Consider the following 17,065-nt stretch of genomic DNA (forward strand, 5'->3'; position numbering starts at 1 on the left):
TCTAGGGAGACAAATAAGGACGATCTACCAAAGCTCCTTTTCTGATAAAATTGAATACAGAAGCCTATCTCTTTCTCTTCCAGCTGTTCTTTTTCCCTTTCCTTGGCTCTTGACCTTATATTACAGGCTCTTGTGATTTAAACCACAGCTTTGGAGCACCTGGGTGGCTCAGTCAGGCATCTGCCTTTGGCTCAGGTCAGGATCCCACGTCGGGCTTCCTGCTCAGCAGGGAGTCTGCTTCTCCCTCCCCCTGCTCCTGCTCTCTCGCTCTCAAATAGGTAAAATCTTTTTAAATAAACCAGTCACAGCCTTCCCCAGCTCTGACAACTAACAGGCCCTGGATACTTGTCCATTGTGCAGGGCTTTTCAGGGAAGCCATGTCCGAGTGAATCGCAGAGGTGTTACACAGAGGTGAAGACGGCTGGGAAGTGGTCTCGTTTTGCTGACGAGTAGAGGCTGGTGGGCTCAGGCAGAGGCCGTACAGATAGCAGACGCACCGGGCAATCTGGTCGCAGCCATACGTACATGAGATTCATGGCCCCGCTGCACAGCTCAAGAGTCAATCCCAGTGGGGCGCCTGGGTGGCTCAGGCGTTAAGCGTCCGCCTTCAGCTCAGGTCATGGTCCCAGGGTCCTGGGATCGAGCCCCGCATCGGGCTCCCTGCTCCACGGGAGGCCTGCTTCTCCCTCTCCCGCTCCCCCTGCTTGTGTTCCCTCTCTCACTGTGTCTCTCTCTGTCAAATAAATAAATAAAAATCTTAAAAAAAAAAAAAAAGTAAATCCCGGGAATCGTACCAGGCAAGAAATGCTAGAGGAGAGGCAGTTAACGAACAGTTCCACACCTCCATTCTCCCCCAAAAGAAGCTCTACATATGTGCGTCTCTGGGGGGCACATTTCTCCTTTCAAAAAGGCATGCTACGAGAGCAGCTCCAGCCACCTTCCGTTCGCATTAGGAGCCAGGATTCCCAGTGAGGGGCAGAGAAGTGATCCTGGCCGTAGAAGCTGCAGGCCGGTGCCCCGATGCTGAAACAGTCCTCCAGCTTCAAGCGAAAAGCAGCACACTAGTCTGAGCCGTGCCCTTGGAGTTAATGTGAGCTGAGCAGGAGTGTCACCTGAGAGAAAAGCTCACGTGCACACGTGCTCTACCAGTGCCAATTGGTTCCTAAAGGTGACCCTTGAACAATGCAGGGGTCAGGAACACGGCCCCCCCCACAGTCATAAATCCCCATGTAACTCCTGACTCCCCTAAAACTTAACTACTAAGAGCCTACTGTTGACTGAAAGCCTTACCCATAATAAACAACTGATTAACACAGGGACGCCTGGGTGGCTCAGTCGGTTGAGCATCAGCTTTGGGCTCAGGTCATGATCTCGGGGTCCTGGGATGGAGCCCCACGTCGGGCTCCTTGCTCAGCGGGGAGCCTGCTTCTCCCTCTGCCTCTGCCGCTCCCCCTGCTTGTGCTCTCTCGCTCTCTCTCTGTCAAATAAATAAAATCTTTAAACATTTGATTAACACATATTTTGTATGTTACATGTATTATATACTATATTCTTTCAATAAAGTAGGCTAGAGAAAATGTTACTAAAAAACATCATAAGAGGAGGGCTCTTGGTTTCGGCTCAGGTCATGATCTCAGGGTCCTGTGGTCCAGCCCCGCGCTGGGGTTGAGCCCTGTGTCATGGGGCTCTGCGCGCTCAGCAAGGAATCAGCTTGAGGATTCTCTCTCCCTCTCCCTCTGCCCCTCCCCTCCTCTGAAATAATCTTTTAAAAAATCATGAGAAAATACATTTACAGTACTATACTGTATTTATCAAAATAAGCACCTCTAAGTGTACCTGCGCAGCTCAAACATGTTGTTCAAGGGTCGACTGCACCTTAAATCCAAGAGAGGTCAGGCTTTTGCCAGTGAGACTGAACATGAGGACAACTGGACCCACTGAGCAACCAACAGGAGTTGGTTGTGGAAATGTGCTCTTACCGTAGGGCAGCCTTCACCGCAGACCACAGACCCCAGGTGTGAAGAGTGGAAGTACTTGGTGTAAAAATGTCTGGAAGAGCATCCCAGGGCAACATGGGGTTGGGGATGGGGGAGGACTCGTCAGGGGTGTTGGAAGGAAAGAACATACTCTTCGGCCTGTTTTCCTCCCAACTGCAGTGCCCCACCCCCATCTGGCCCATCACCCTCCAGCGCCACACCACCCCCCGCCCCAATAAGGAGAGCTGCCTTCTAACAACTAAGCAGGTCTTGTGTCCAGTTAAGTGAACCAAGATCGAAAGCAATTTTCCTATCCCCTTCCCAAGATCTTCCAGCCTGAAAGAATTGGAAAACCAGCTCTAGGCAATGGAGCGTGTCTGTTACTCATCTGGGTTCGTGTGCCTGGGTTAGGACTCCTCTACCTGTCTCCGCCTCAGGTTCTGCCTGGGCTCCCTGGAAGCAGAGGATGAAATCAAGTTCTTTTCTTTCCTCCTGCCTCATTTCACCGCTCTGCCTCTTCTCCCCCTCTCAGCCTATATTGTACCCAGTCTCCTTTTTAAAAAAAAAAAATGTTTTTCCGGGCGCCTGGGTGGCTCAGTCGCTTAAGCATCTGCCTTTGGCTCGGGTCATGATCGCGGAGTCCCAGGATTGAGTCCCACGCTCAGCAGGGAGTCTGCTTTTCCCTCTGACCCTCCCTCTTCTCGTGCTTGCTTGCTCGCTCGCTCTCTCTCTCTCAAATAAATAAATAAAATCTTTCCAAAAAAATGTTTTTCCTAACTCCAGCCCCTCAGTAGCGGTTGCTGCCACTTGGCTGGTAATGGCCTCAGATACCGCTGCTCTGGGCAGCCAGCGAACCCGTAGCAAAGACAAAAAGGAAGAGTGAGGGCTCAGTGTAGCTCAAGGTCAGATACCCAGATGGCCTGGGAATTTATCTCTAAGACCAGATTTTATTGACGCATAATTTATACACAGTAAAATCCCCTCTTTCAGTGCATAGCTCTATGAGTTAACAACTGCACATAGTTATGTGCCCACCACCCCTGCCCCTTTGAACTTAACTTCTCCCTCCTTCCCGGCCCCTGACAACCACTGACCTGTTTCCTGTTGCTATAGTTTATGTTGGCAACTAATACAAAATTTTCTTAAAATACTGTACAGGTCAAAAAAAAAGAAAAAAATCAGGAAGGTTAAATTTAGCCCACCCACCTTCCATTTGCTCTTCTGGTTTAGGCTATTCCAAGAGGCAGAAAGCTTTGTGTTCCCTGCCCAAATCTCTGGGCAAGGAGACCTAAAGCCTGGCTTACCTGCGGAGACAGAGAGTGAAGGGGCAACAAGGAACCAAATATAGTTTGAATAAGTCGTTCATCGCCCTAAGTTTGTTGATGACTTCTATATGCCAGGATTGACAGGCTATGAGAGGCAACTCTTGGCCCCGGTTTCCAGAGAGAACCACGAGGGTTTTTTTTAAAGATTTATTCATCCATTTTAGAGAGAGAGAGAGCATGAGCAGGAGGGTCAGAGGGAGAGGGAGAGAGAATCTCAAGCGGACTCCCCGCAGAGCATGGAGCCCTACTCGGGGCTCGATCTCACAACCGAGACCATGACCTGAGCCGAAACCAAGACTGTGTCACCAGAAACACGAGATTTTTAAAGGTTTAGCTGTGTAACCAAGAGCACAGACTAGATTGCCTGGCTTCTTCATAGCTGTCTGAGGTTGGTCAAGCTGCTTACCTCAATGCCTCAATTTCCTCATCTGTAAAACCGGCATAAGAATAGTACCAACTCCTCGGGTGGTGGTTGTAAGGATAAAGTGAGTTAATATGCGTAAAGAGCTTGCAAGAGTGCCTTGCCCAGAAGGCGTGCTCGGCGTCAGCTACTATCATCTGCTGAATCCCCAAAGTGGGCCAGACTCTTGGGATCGACTCCATACCCTCAGTGAACTCATACTTTATACAAATAAGGATGCCTTGTGAAATGATGGTGACCAACTCGGGTTAAAGAACTAAGATACTGATGACGTAAAATGTACTCTAAAGGGAGGTAATCCATAATTACCTCAAGCCCAACGAGTCAAACTTGCCCGACCTCTCTGCTGCCTCCTCACAATGATGCCTTGGGAGAAAAACACTGCATTCTTTCAATCCTAAATAAGCATATACCCTATAAGCAGCCCAGGATTTGCCCTCACTCCAGGCTGACCACCCTTAAGAGATGGAAGAAAATCAGTATTTATTGAAAATCTACAAAGTACCAGGCTCTATGCCTTCCATTCATTTATTAAACACTGATACAGTATGCAGTATCCATGAATTATCTAGCACTGTGCTGAGCGCTAGGGATTCAAGAACTTGCAAAGGATCCAAGGGCTCGTGGAGTTTACAGGTCCTTATGGAGCTTATGGATATGCAAAAAAGGGGGACCTGCATGTGTGGGGACCTCTGTACTGGGGCACCTGGGTGGCTCAGTAGGTTAGACATCTGCCTTCAGCTCAGGGGGTGATCCCGAGGTCCTGGGATCGAGCCCCACGTCAGGCTCCCCGCTCAGCGGGGAGTCTGCTTCTCCCTCTCCCTCTGCTGCTCCCCCTGCTTGTACCTTCTCTCTCTCTCAAATAATTAAATTAAAAAAAAAAACTTAAAAACAAAACCTCTGTACCTTCCAATTTTGCTGAGAATCTAAAACTACTCTAAAATAGTAGTCTTTTTAAAAAGGGGTGTGTGGGAGGGGCGCCTGGGTGGCTCAGTCATTAAGCGTCTGTCTTCGGCTCAGGTCATGGTCCCAGGGTCCTGGGATCGAGCCCCGCATCAGGCTCCCTGCTCCGCGGGAAGCCTGCTTCTCCCTCTCCCACTCCCCCTGCTTGTGTTCCTGCTCTCGCTGTGTCTCTCTCTGTCAAGTAAATAAATAAAATCTTTAAAATAAAATAAAATAAAATAAATAAAAATAAAAAGGGGTGTGTGGGAGGGAGGGGCGGGAGGCCAGTAGTCTTACTGATGCTGTGCTACACGTTTATTGAGGGGGCCCAAAGGAAAAAGTACCGAATTCTAGTTAAAGAGCAGAGCGAGGTGGGGCCCAAGCGGAAGCCTTGAGGGCACGGCTGCTGTGAGCTACCTGGATGCAGAGAAGGTGTGCACGGGGCAGACAGCCCACAGGCCCCAGAGAAGACAGCCCGGGTGGGAGACACTGGAGGGCCCGGAGACTGGGCTGAGAAGGCCGGACTTTCTCTTGCGGGTTCCCGATGTATTGTCACCTGATGGCAGCCTTCTCACCACCCTGAGAGGGTCACACAAAGGAAAAGGAAAACACACCCCCATTTCACAGATCAGGACGTTGAGACGGAAGGAGTGAGAGGCTGGCAATCGCGAAGCAAGAGGCAGATGGGGGGGTGGTGCTGGGAGCCTGCTGAGGTGCGACACCCACACGTCCTCCACTCCCCAGCCTCCCCACACGGCCAGCCCAGCCCCGGGGACCCCGGGGACGCCCCGTGCACACCTCCTCTGAGCGGGGGCCCAGACAGCTCCATCGCCTGCAGGGGAATCTTCCCGTGCACCCCCTCTTGGTACTCCACCTCCCACCACTCCCTACAACCTGCTATGGAGCAACCCTCGGATCCTTTCTCTGGGCTGCTGGCCAGATGCTCTCCCCGGAACCCCTGCACCCCATTCTCGATCTCAAACCCAGCACCTCCTAACCGCACTTTCCACGCTCAGCTCGGATGTCCCTTCCTCCCAGAAGCCTTCCTGCCCACTCTGCCTTCCCACTGTGTGGTGAGGCCCTCCAACTCTGTACTTCCAAACTCCTCCTCGGCTCCCCGACTCTCCTCCTGGGCCACATGGTTCATTTTCCCTCGCAAGGGCAGAGCCACACAGTGGACACTCAACAAGGGGGTGTTGAAGGAATGAGTGCTCCCAAGCGCTGCCTCCCTCCCACGCTCCGCACCGTCTGAGCCGGACCTCTGGCCGCCTTTCTCCCTGGCCTGCCTTGTCCACCCTGTCTCCTCCCTTGGGGCTTCTGCCCTCCTCAAAAAGCAAAGCCAGACACAGATAACGTCCAGAACCAGAGGAACCACCTTACTGCTCAGGGGGACAGTGAGAGTTAACTACTCATTGGTCCTGGAAACGATGAGGAAGGGAAGACGAGGGCCTTGGCCTTGGGGGAGGTCACCAGCACCCCTCCCTGAGTCAGTGGCAGCTCTGACATCAGCAGCAGCTGTGTGCTTGGATCCTGCAGTCTCCCCAGCCCAGCTCCTCCCCGCTCACGGTGGCCATAACTCTCCCCAGGATGGCAACAGCGGGGCCTTGAACATTATCTGCATGGCCTGTCCCATAATAACCCCCTCCCGCCCCCTGCCACCTCCACTGAGGGGCACATGTGCTTGAGGGCGCACGTGTCCACGCGGCAAGGAGAAGCCGGGGGGAGCTGCTATTCAGCCCTCTCAGCATGACCTCTGCACCCTCTCTTCCAGCTGTGAAAGGTTCAGTCCCCCCACCCCTCACACAGGCCTCCCCCTTTGGTGCTGTCTTCCCTGGGACTCTGCAAGGGCTGGACACAAAGCCTACAGGCTGGTTTTCTCAGCCAAAGACATACTACACCCCCACCTTCCCCAGCTGGTCACCCCATAGAGGAGGAGGAAGAGCCTGCTCTGCGCCCTGCCTGGAGCTGAGTGCGGGGGATGAGGGGGAGCGGACAGAGTGCCTGCCTCAGGGAGAAACAGTCCCATGGAGGAGACAAGCAAACACACCCAAGCCATTCTACAAATCGGGACCGAGATGACGCACACCTCCCGTGGCAGTGATCGTGAGGGTGTGAGATGGAGGAACAGGCCATTCCACAAGGCTGCAGTGATCGAGGAAGGCTCCCCGGAGGAAGAGGGCCCCAGCGGGCCTCGAGAAATGGGCCGGGGGACCTCCAGGCAGCCACTGCTCAGAGAGGAGCCCAGGACAAGGGCCCCTGGATCGCTGGACCCTTCCCACTCCTCATGAGGGGTTGATGGAGGGTGGGGGGTGAGACTCACTCTGTTCTGCCTGGGCTCTGGGCGACGGCCAGCTCTGAGCAGGTCCTGTCCCTTTCATCCTTTCTGTGGTGAGGGAGCCAGCAGGAGCCCTAGGCTTCTGCTACTGCTCCCCACTTCATAGGCCTTCCCGCCCTGCCTCGGGGCAGTGGTGACAGGACACAGAACTCTCTCACAAGGCCCTGGGCCAGGGGCCACACTAGTGTGATTCTCTTGACTCTTGATATTCCTGCTGGGTGAATCTAGCTTAGAAGGAACCTCAAGTTCAATCTTAAAGGGAAAAGATTCCGTGAGAGACCAGGGCAATGCTTCTCGAAGAGTAGCATGCAGTTCACAAGATACCTGCATGGCAGCCGCCTGGGATTTTTTTTTTTTCTTAATAAAAGTTTTAGAGCCTCAATTCTAGACCTGTTGAATCTAGAGTTTCTGAGGCTGAGGGCCAGAAATCTGCATTTTAGGGCACCTGGGTGGCTCAGTTGGTTAAGCGTCGGCCTTCGGCTCAGGTCATGATCCCAGCGTCCTGGGACAGAGCCCTGCATCAGGCTCCCTGCTCAGCGGGGAGCCTGCTTCTCCCTCTCCTGCCGCTCCCTCTTCCTTGTGCTCTCTGTCAAATAAATAAACAAAAGAAAAAGAAATTTGCATTTTATTTATTTTTTTATTTTTTAAGATTTTATTTATTTGACAGAGATAGAGAGAGAGCACGAGCAGGGGGAGCGGCAGAGGCAGAGGGAGAAGCAGACTCCCCACTGAGCAGGGAGCCTGATGCGGGGCTCGATCCCAGGACAATCCCCGGACGATCCCAGGACTGGGGTTCGATCCCGGGACCCCGGGATCATGACCTGAGGAGAAGGTGAACGTTTAACCAACTGAGCCACCCAGGCGCCCCCAGAAACCTGCATTTTAAACAGCACCTCACGTGCTGTTTGAAAACCAGTCGGATGGTGTATGCTTTCTTCCAAACTGCCTTGACCTCGGCTGCTTCTTTTTCACCCCCTCCATCCCCTGCTCCTTTGGCACCCGCCTCCCTGCTCCTTTCTATGGGCCCGCCTCCTTCAGGCTCCCGGCAAATGACTAAAGCCATGGTGTGAGGCAATCCCTCTACCCTTGACCCCTTCCTTCGCACAGCGAGGGATGGCTTTTTTTTATCTCCGGATGATGAAGTACAGCCTTCAGCCGGGGGGCATTTAAGACGCAGAACACTCGGCTGGTCCCCAGCCACGGCTGCAGGACCCAGGGGCAGGCCTTGACAGGCTCGGGGGAAGGAGGGAAGGAAGAAGCCGCCCTTGAGAGCAGAGGCAACGGCAGCAGTGGCCACAGCACTGCTCCCCTGCCTGTCCCCACCGCCTGGACACCATGCTTCTAGCCACATTCAAGCTGTGTGCTGGGAGCTCCTACAGACACGTGCGCAACATGAAGGGTGAGTTCCCCAGGCCAGGGGGTGGCCCGCGCGGTGACCCGGAGCACTCAGGCAGCTCCCCTGCTGATCCCACTTCGCGCCTCTTGTTGGGGGAACCTGCACACGTCTCTTCCCTTCTGGACCTCCCTTTGCCCATGTGAACAGTTGGGCTGGATACTAAGACGCCTGTGTCCTCCCCCCAGCCCCCTGGGTTCGGTCACTTCTGTGCTGCTCTCCGGGGCTCCGGTCTTCCTTGAGCTCGTCCTCACTTTGCCTGGATCGGCACCAGGGGTACCGGCAAAGACCGAGCCGCAGCGCAGGGGTGGCAGTGAGCCTTGAGTCCGGCGGGCAGTGCTGGCAAGCCTGAGACATGGGGGGGGGGGGCCCGAGAAGAGCAAAGTGAAGAGAGAGAGCGGGTGCAGCTGGAAATCTGGTTATCATTGTACAACGAGGAAGCAGAACCAGGTACCCAAGTCCGATTTTGTAGAGCTACTCAGGACCCAAGGTCATCTGAGTCAATCCCCTGCGGTCACTGAAGGGTACACAAACCAATCGAAAGTGCTCCCCAGTTACACTGGGAGGAACCGGCTTGGAAGACCCAGACCAGCAGCGGGGCTGTTCTCGCTAGATCAACCAGACTCACCTCGCTCTGCGCCCAGAGGGCACGCTGAGCAGTTACTCAGCAAAGGACCGCAGCTGCTGACAGCGACGCAGACTACAGGGGATGGGCGTCTTTAATCCTCCCCCTGCAGATTTTTTTCTAGTTGAACGAAGCTTCTCTCTCGTTCGAGAAGGAAAGTTCAGCGGGCTCCCATCCAGCCCCTGCCTCCAGGCAGGACCGGGCCTGGCCAGCCCAGATGGCAGGTCGACTCTGGGCCCAGGAGGTGGCCTGGCAGAGAGTAACAGCCCTGGACTGGGAGATGACCTGGCTCTAGTTGAGGTCCCCACTAGGGATCCGTGTTCCTGAGCAAGTCACCTCCCTCTCCCAGTGTTTCCTCATCTGTGCAAGATGAAGGGGTGCAATGGTCCTGCTCTAAGGGGATTTCTCGATTCTAAGCAACAATTTCCTCCCCTCTCCGCAGGGCTGAGGCACCAGGCTGTGCTGGCCATCGGCCAGGAGCTGAACCGGAGGGCACTGGGGGGCCCGACCCCGGGCGCGTGGATTCACCAGGTTCGGCGTCGGAGTTCTCTGCTCGGTAAGTACTGAGGCTTCTGGGCTCGTGCTAGCAGGAGGCGGCTCCGGGGTGTGAGCTTGGGCACGCTGCCCTGCTTCCCTCCCGCACCCCCGCCTCCCCCTAACCCTAAGCTGGCCTCTCCCGCTCACTTTGAGAGGGTGGGGCTGGAGTTCCTCAAGGCCACCGCCGTCAGCTGCAGCTGTGTGTCTAACTTCACCTGCAAGCCGGACCCTATGGCTTTGGTCTTGGCTCTGCACAGCAGTGAGCAGATCCAGACTGAAGGGATGGCAGCTGTGGGGGAGGCCAGGGAGACAGAAGCGAGCCCGCTCTCTCCTTGGCTGTGTGTCCAGGTTCTCGGCTGGAAGACACCCTCTACAGCGACCAGGAGCTAGCCTATATCCGGCAGGGAGAGGAGGCCATGCAGAAGGCCCTGGGCATCCTCAGCAGCCAGGAGGGCTGGAAGAAGGAGAACCAGCAGGTAAGAGTGGGCCTGGAGGAGCCCACGTTCCTCACTGTTCCACTGCCATTCTCAAAGGCCTCGGGATTCCTGCCTCATGCAGCAGGTAGTTGTAATTTGAAAATTCTCCTTTCCCAAGAATACATCCTCAGATACTCCCTTTGCCCATCAAAGACATCCCGGAGACTCGTGTCTGAGAAACACTGTTCCTGGATCCTTTGTTACCCTGCAAACACATGCTACACCCAGTTTGGCAGACGGCGCACTGGGGGTTCTGCGTGCGTCAGAGGCCTGCACCACCCTGGGTCAGAAGCGCCGGGGCCAAGGCGCAATGTTGGTGCTGTGTAGTCCTCTTACGGCTGAGCTTGCGGGGCTGATCTGGGCTCAGCCGCAACGGGGCTGGACGGGAACACAAATGGCCCGAGGCCTTCTGGGTTTCCTGGCTCCTGGGCACCGCATCCTGACTGGGAACCAGTAACAGGCACGTGTTCGAGGCCTCGGGCTCTACTGAGACTCTGGGGCTCTGCCTTCATCCAGACGCTCCCATGCTGCCTATTGCCCTAAGTTCAGGTAAACCCGCTCCTTCTTCAAGTTCTGAGTTAGCACACTCCTGGTTTGGGAGCCAGGAAATCTGGGATGTAGGCCCAGCAATGCCCTCAGGCTAAGGGTCTCTGGGCCTCCAGCCTTCTGGTGTAAAAGGAGGTATTGGACTGAAAACCTCTTGAAGCTCCCACCCAACATTGTGTGTGTGTAATTAGCTGGTTGTAGACCAGCTCTCCCACTCCCAGGTTTGTCTTGCCCAGCAACTTCACACTTCTGAGGTCGAGCAGGGGGGCCTTTTCAGTTGGACCCACCCACACCCATCAACACCTACCACCAAGAAGAAAGGGTCCAGGCACAGGCAGCCTGGGGCAGGAAAGATTACCAACGGTCTTAATCAGAAGTAATGTTAGGCTTCTTTGTGCTGTTCCCCTTCCTGCCTTGCCTGCCTTGCCCGTCTATGTGCCCTAAGCGAGGGGTATTTCTCTCTAACCTTTATCCTGCAGCTCCTTTTTTCCTCCCTGACAGGCGAATGGGGACCAAGTACTGAGTAAAGTGGTCCCAGATGTGGGCAAGGTATTCCGGCTGGAGGTGGTGGTGGACCAGCCCATGGAGAGGCTTTATGAAGAGCTCGTGGAACGCATGGAAGCAATGAGAGAGTGGAACCCAAATGTCAAGGAGATCAAGGTGAGGAGAGTCCAGGTGTAGGGAGGCTGGAACCCACAGGAGCCCAGTCGGAAGGGTGCGCCAAAGAGGCTGCGAGCGGCGGGTGGTGCCTTAGCATCAGCCCCGGCCGCGTGGTGACTCTGGCTCCCTGGGGCCTGGCAGGTCCTGCAGAAGATTGGAAAAGATACAGTCATCACCCATGAGCTGGCTGCAGAAGCGGCGGGAAACCTGGTGGGGCCCCGTGACTTTGTGAGCGTGCGCTGTGCCAAGCGCCGAGGCTCCACCTGTGTGTTGGCTGGCATGGCCACACATTTCGGGGAGATGCCTGAGCAGAAAGGTGTCATCAGGTAATACCGGCAATCGCGCAAAACCTCCCTTTCCTGGGGCACCCGGGTGGCTCAGTCGTTAAGCGTCTGCCTTCAGCTCAGGTCGTGGTCCCAGGGTGCTGGGATCGGGCTCCCTGCTCCCCAGGCCTGCTTCTCCCTCTCCCGCGCCCCCTGCTTGTGTTCCCTCTCTTGCTGTGTCTCTCTCTGTCAAATAAATAAATAAAATCTTTAAAAATACCAAACCAAACCAAAAAACCTCCCTTTCCTAACACAGGCTTGTGGGCATGCACCACCAAGTGTGTGATGAATCCTCAGCTCCAAGAAACCAGTCCTTTGGTCCCTACCCTCAGCTTCCTTTCACACAAAAATATTCTTTTTCCATAGCAGGGGAGGAAGACAAGTTTGGTCCTACTTAGATAGCCAGTTTGTCCCGACCTTCCCAGAAAGTTTAAGCACCTTAGTAATTTTCTGAAACATGAGGTAGGGCTGAGGTTTAGCTGGTGTGCTCAGGTTCGACCGTACTGTCGATTAAAAGGTAATCGGCACCACTCAGAACACAGCTGCTACCTCAGTTTCCCAGGGGCCCCAGCCACTACCCCAGACCCTTTCTCTATCGGCAACTTGAAGGCACTACAGGAGGCCCCCAGGCTCCAGCTCCAACCAGCATTGGTTCTGAGCAGCTGGTGAGCATGCCAACCATTAAATATCACCCTTGGCAAAAAATATTTCTTAGATTTGGAGAAGGCAAGGTAATAAGGAAGTGTGGCTAGTGTAACTGGTCAGCATAAAGGAGAATTCTGCAAGCTCTTCCTGACTTGACTTTTCATTTGCCAGAGGTGAGCATGGTCCCACGTGCATGGTGCTCCATCCCCTGGCTGAAAGTCCCTCAAAGACCAAACTCACCTGGCTGCTCAGCATTGACCTCAAGGTGAGGGGCACAAGATGGCACAGTGGGGAGGTGGTGGGGAGGAAAACTGGCTCTTACCCTCCCACATTATCCCACAAGGAACAGGAAAAATCCTCTTCCATTTTGAGAGATTGTTGGGAGGGAAGAAGTTTGAGTAATGACCTATTCCGTCACCTCAAAAGCCTACAATAGCTCCTCCCTTTTACCTCTGTGTCAAATTTCAACTCTGCAGTTATCAATCTGGAAAGAAGGAAACTTAGGGCCCACAAGATACAGTTACTAGCTCAGGGTCACACAGCTGGGAAGAGAGCAGTTGGGGACACTGGTTGGGACAGCAGGGTAGTAATGCAGTCAGTCCTCCTGGTCAACACCAAGGTTGCACCCATAAACAGAGCTGGAAGACCAAGCCCTAAGCAACCCATGTTTGTGATAGGGTACGTTTTTACAATGGAACACTACCCACAAGATGGCCGCATTCTTTTTCTACTCTAGGGATGGCTGCCAAAGACCATCATCAACCAGGTCTTATCACAGACCCAGGTGGATTTTGCCAACCACCTGCGCAAGCATCTGGAGTCCAGCCCTGCTCCTGAAGCCAGGTGTTAAGGACCAGCCTGCTCCTTCCAACTGTTCCTAGCTGCACTGGCTTGCATGCTCATCAGGAAGATCCCTGCTAGAAGCCTACAAGTCTGTTTAAGATCTTCATCTGGGGACTGTGGGATGGGGTGGGAGTGTATTTAGAGGAGGACACTGGGATTCAGATTGGTAACATTTTAAGACCAAGAAAATGGGGACAAGGCTTTTAAGAGAAAGAGCTAACTTCAATGATTAGCTGTGAAATGAAGATTAAGGGCCCCCAAATATTTGTAGAACTTCTGGGCCCTTACACGTCTATTTTAAAACATCTTTAAAATGGTACTGGCTGATATAGGGTTCAGAGGGTGCTAAATACAAGGGTTGGGACCTTATCCTTTATGGGCTCACGAGCTCCATTCCCTGCAGGCAGTGTGTGGACGGCAGGGTCTTACAAAAGGGACCCCAGCAACCCTCTGCCCCTCTACCAAATAGGTAGCAAGCTGCACCAAGACCAAGCAATTCCCCACAGCAGGTGCCTTCTAGAAATGTAGTCTACGTTTTCTTGATTGAAAAAAAATAGAAAACGAATTAATCCAGTTCTACTTCTTCCATGAGCATCAGTCAGAATAAAGAATCAAAACTGACACAAAAACTTCAGTCTGTACCTGGTTAAAAATTCTACTCTTAAAAAAAAAATCATTCTAGTAAATTGCAACTTCATGCTAAAGGAGTTCTGGACAAATATTTTAATGAAACTTGATCCCCTAGCTCATTAGAAGGAAAAACTACTGAGCACTTAGGTCACTCAATTATTTAGAATCTGTGACCAGGATCTTTCATAAGGGTTTAATTTCCATGATAAGCACAAGCCTAAATCAATTCTTAAAAGAACTCTAGAACTGGGAGCTGATTGACGAGCACTGGAAGGATTATGACTGAGAATTTTTATTTACCTAATTAAAAGATCGGATAGGACCAAATATGAGAGAATGAATGACAAAGTTGAACAGAAACAAATTTTATTTTCCCCAAAGTGAATGTTGAGACCTAAAAAAGGAACCGAATCTTTACTTCAGAGCCGATTACATCAGCTTCCAGCTTGGCTCAGGGCTGCCACTTTCTCTGCCTTTAACAGGCCAGTGTTTTACAACATCTAGAGGGGATGGCTGAAAGAGGTGCTATGGTGATGGCAAATTCCCTTCCAAGATTTAGAGAACTTAGGCTTTAAAAATATAAACTGGGATGGGATTCCTTTGCTAACATGTATGGGCAGGATGAAAAACCATTACCACTTGAAGCTTTTCCATTTGGGTTCTAATAGCATTGATGATTTAAAGCATTTGGAAATAGAGCCCTAGCTTATTTATTAAAGAGCTCAGCAGGAGCGGGAATGCTGATATTTATTGAGCTATTGAAATTTTACAGCTCAGAGAAGTATTTATTATTATTTATTCTGATCGTTTTCTTAGAGTGGTCTATTTTTAGCATAGCTCAAATTATTGTTGGGGTGCCTGGATGGCTCAGTTGGTTAAACATCTGCCTTCAGCTCAGGTCATGATCCCAGGGTTCTGGGATCAAGTCCCACATCGGGCTCCCTGCTCATCGGGAAGCCTGCTTCTCTCTTTCCCGCTCCCCCTGCTTGTGCTCTGTGTGTCAAATAAATAAATAAAAATAAAAATAAAACAAAAAAACAAATTATTGTTTATCTACCTGGAGCTTCAGAGTGAGAGGGGATAGTTGTATAAGTATTTCTAGAACAGAATTATCATCCACTCCCAGCTAAGAGAAAATTATTACTTGTTTAAAAATGTGTGAAGCAATATACACTCTGGTTTCAAAAAAGAACCGACTGAAAGCAAAAAAGTGGGATTTTACCACATACCATAGTTTTGAGCTTGATTTTAATTTGCCTTCTCCAAACCAAGCAACTATGTCTTTGAGGAGACTGGGAGATATTTTCCCACTTGTTTAATTTTACATCGGAATAAAGTAAGTTGTCAGTGATGATCTGCTCACAGAGACCATTTTATAGAGGTCTACATGAAGAGTGGGTATTCTGTGAGCCCTTCCAATGAACCTTAACACACACACACGCGTGCGTGCACACACGCACGCTTTGAATATGAAGTATAAACAGGCAAAATTATTACTTCTGTAACTTGATTTATGAAAATCTAATGTACAAAAATTTTATCATTTCTATGGAGGGTGGGTGTACAAGTAACGTGGTAATTTGTATTACAAAGAATTTACCTCCAGCTTCCTCTGAAGAGCACTACCCTCATTCTCTTAGAGTTCTTCAAACTCTGATCATCCGGCTTTATAACCACGTCTGCCCTTTAAGACCAGCCATGAATGAATAGGTAGGTGTCCAGTGGTGACAGTCTGACTGAGTCTTTAGCCTACAACCATACTGACTGTTAGTATGTGAAGAGATGCAGAAAGGCCAAGACAAAGAGCCTGGATGATTCGTTAGGAGACAAATATATTAGTCAAAGCTACTGTGTGAAGACACCAATAGTCACTTGAGATTTGGGGAATTTTTTTCTTTTTTTTTTTTTAAGATTTATTTATTTGACAGAGATAGAGAGAGAGAGTATCCCAAGCAGATTCCCCACTGAGTGTGGAGCCTGATGTAGGGCTCGATCCCAGGACCCTGAGATCATGAGCTGAAATCAAGAGTCGGCCACTTAACTGACTGAACCACCCAGGCGCTCCCCCATTAGCCCTTTTAAACTCTTGTTCACCTCCTTGAGAGTCCGATTTCACAGGATAAGGACTGTGGTTGAGTTGGCTGGAAAGAATGGAAAGAAGAGAAGAGGGCGTGGGGTAGAGTCAGAAACGTGCCTGTCTCCCCCAATTCTGGCTACCTTTCCTCAGACTGCCCGCCTTGCTATCCCTGTCCCAAGAGGAACCCAACGTGAAAGGGAAGCAAAGTGCCACACACACTTGAAGACAAGTTTTATTTGGGAAGGGTTTCTAATTGTTAAAGCTGCAAGCAAGTTCTTTTTACAATTACAGTTCTAGAGACCTAGTAGTTTCAGAGACCCCAGTGTTCAAAAATGTTTCAAAATGAATAAAAACCCACACCAAAAGGAAAGACCTTTTAGATCTGGAATGTACAGCCACTGGTTTCAGCTGTTCTCAGAAACAGGCCTATTACTTCCTTGGAAATCAGATGGATGAAGTCAATGCCACAAAAGGAAATGTCTTTAAATAAGTTAGCTACTTGGACAAGATGATTCACTCTGTAGAAAATACAGTAAGGTATCAAGTCCCAGTTGGTGGGATACATGGTACAGCACCAGTTTCACAGGGAGCGCATGGGATCCTAGGGTCAGCTGTTGGCGTATGGCACACAAAATAGAAGCAGTCACCAGAAGTGGGGAAAGTGTTGAAGGGGAGGGAGTCTCTCCCAGTCTCACCCACACTTTTAACTTGCTAACAGCAGAGGCTGTGTTCTGCAGTATCTTTGGGAGAACGTTTGCAACAGTTAAAAAACAAAAACAGGCCCCCTCCCCAATTTATTCCCCAGAAAGTCCATGTCTGCAAAGAGGGACCTGGTCAGGGTTCCCATGGCGGACTCCGCCTCCCATCCACCTCTGTTTCCACATGATATAAGACATCAGCCAGAGTATGTTCTACCACAGCGCCCCAGCCCATGTCACTCATCTGTGGGAGGAACAAGAAACAGAAATGAGGTGATGAGAATAGCTACAAAAAAGAAGTAACAGAGATACTGAGGATGCGTCGTGACTGTTACTCACAGGGCGGTAAGTGAGATCCTTTGGAGGATACTTGAAGCATGGTCCAAAGTTAATGGAAACCTGGGATAATTCAATTCAAGCAGACAGACATGAAAACACAGAAGAAAAGAGTGAAAAAGTTTAACATGACACGGGAACTTTTTAAATGTAGCTATGACATTCAGGGTGTAAGTGGAACAAATGAAATAGATTTAACATTACTTAAAAGTGGTCAACATCCTAATATCCATCAAAAATTAGGTAAATAAAACAGACTTTGGTTGACTTCTGTTTA

The 17,065-nt window shown here is 51.2% G+C and overlaps 2 protein-coding genes across 5 annotated transcripts in view; one reads left to right on the forward strand and one right to left on the reverse strand.

The window, feature by feature from the left end:
- Positions 1-8,161: 8,161 nt before the first annotated feature.
- Positions 8,162-13,234, forward strand: STAR (steroidogenic acute regulatory protein). The gene is made up of 7 exons (XM_032413268.1): positions 8,162-8,398; positions 9,460-9,573; positions 9,903-10,030; positions 11,078-11,236; positions 11,378-11,562; positions 12,376-12,469; positions 12,941-13,234. Exons 1-7 carry the CDS (start codon positions 8,335-8,337, stop codon positions 13,052-13,054), a joined length of 858 nt encoding a protein of 285 aa, XP_032269159.1. The 5' UTR covers positions 8,162-8,334; the 3' UTR covers positions 13,055-13,234.
- A 2,739-nt stretch (positions 13,235-15,973) lies between these two features.
- ASH2L (ASH2 like, histone lysine methyltransferase complex subunit) overlaps positions 15,974-17,065 on the reverse strand; it is a 28,289-nt gene continuing 27,197 nt past the window's right edge. For all 4 annotated transcript variants that reach the window (XM_032413410.1, XM_032413411.1, XM_032413408.1 and 1 more), the window contains 2 exons: positions 16,792-16,851; positions 15,974-16,696 (listed from right to left, as the gene is read on the reverse strand). In XM_032413410.1, the coding sequence (XP_032269301.1) occupies positions 16,589-16,696; positions 16,792-16,851 (168 nt within the window). In that variant the 3' untranslated portion in view covers positions 15,974-16,588. The remainder of the gene's footprint in view (positions 16,697-16,791; positions 16,852-17,065) is intronic.

The sequence above is a fragment of the Phoca vitulina genome, unplaced genomic scaffold (genome assembly GCF_004348235.1).
Source record: "Phoca vitulina isolate PV1807 unplaced genomic scaffold, GSC_HSeal_1.0 scaffold15, whole genome shotgun sequence".
Taxonomy (NCBI): domain Eukaryota; kingdom Metazoa; phylum Chordata; class Mammalia; order Carnivora; family Phocidae; genus Phoca; species Phoca vitulina.

Coding starts and splice junctions, on each gene's coding strand:
- STAR (XM_032413268.1), top strand. CDS start 8,335: ATGCTTCTAGCCACATTCAAGCTGTGTGCTGGGAGCTCCTACAGACAC. Junction 10,031..11,077: donor GGAAGAAGGAGAACCAGCAG/GTAAGAGTGGGC, acceptor CCTCCCTGACAG/GCGAATGGGGACCAAGTACT. Junction 11,237..11,377: donor CAAATGTCAAGGAGATCAAG/GTGAGGAGAGTC, acceptor GGGGCCTGGCAG/GTCCTGCAGAAGATTGGAAA.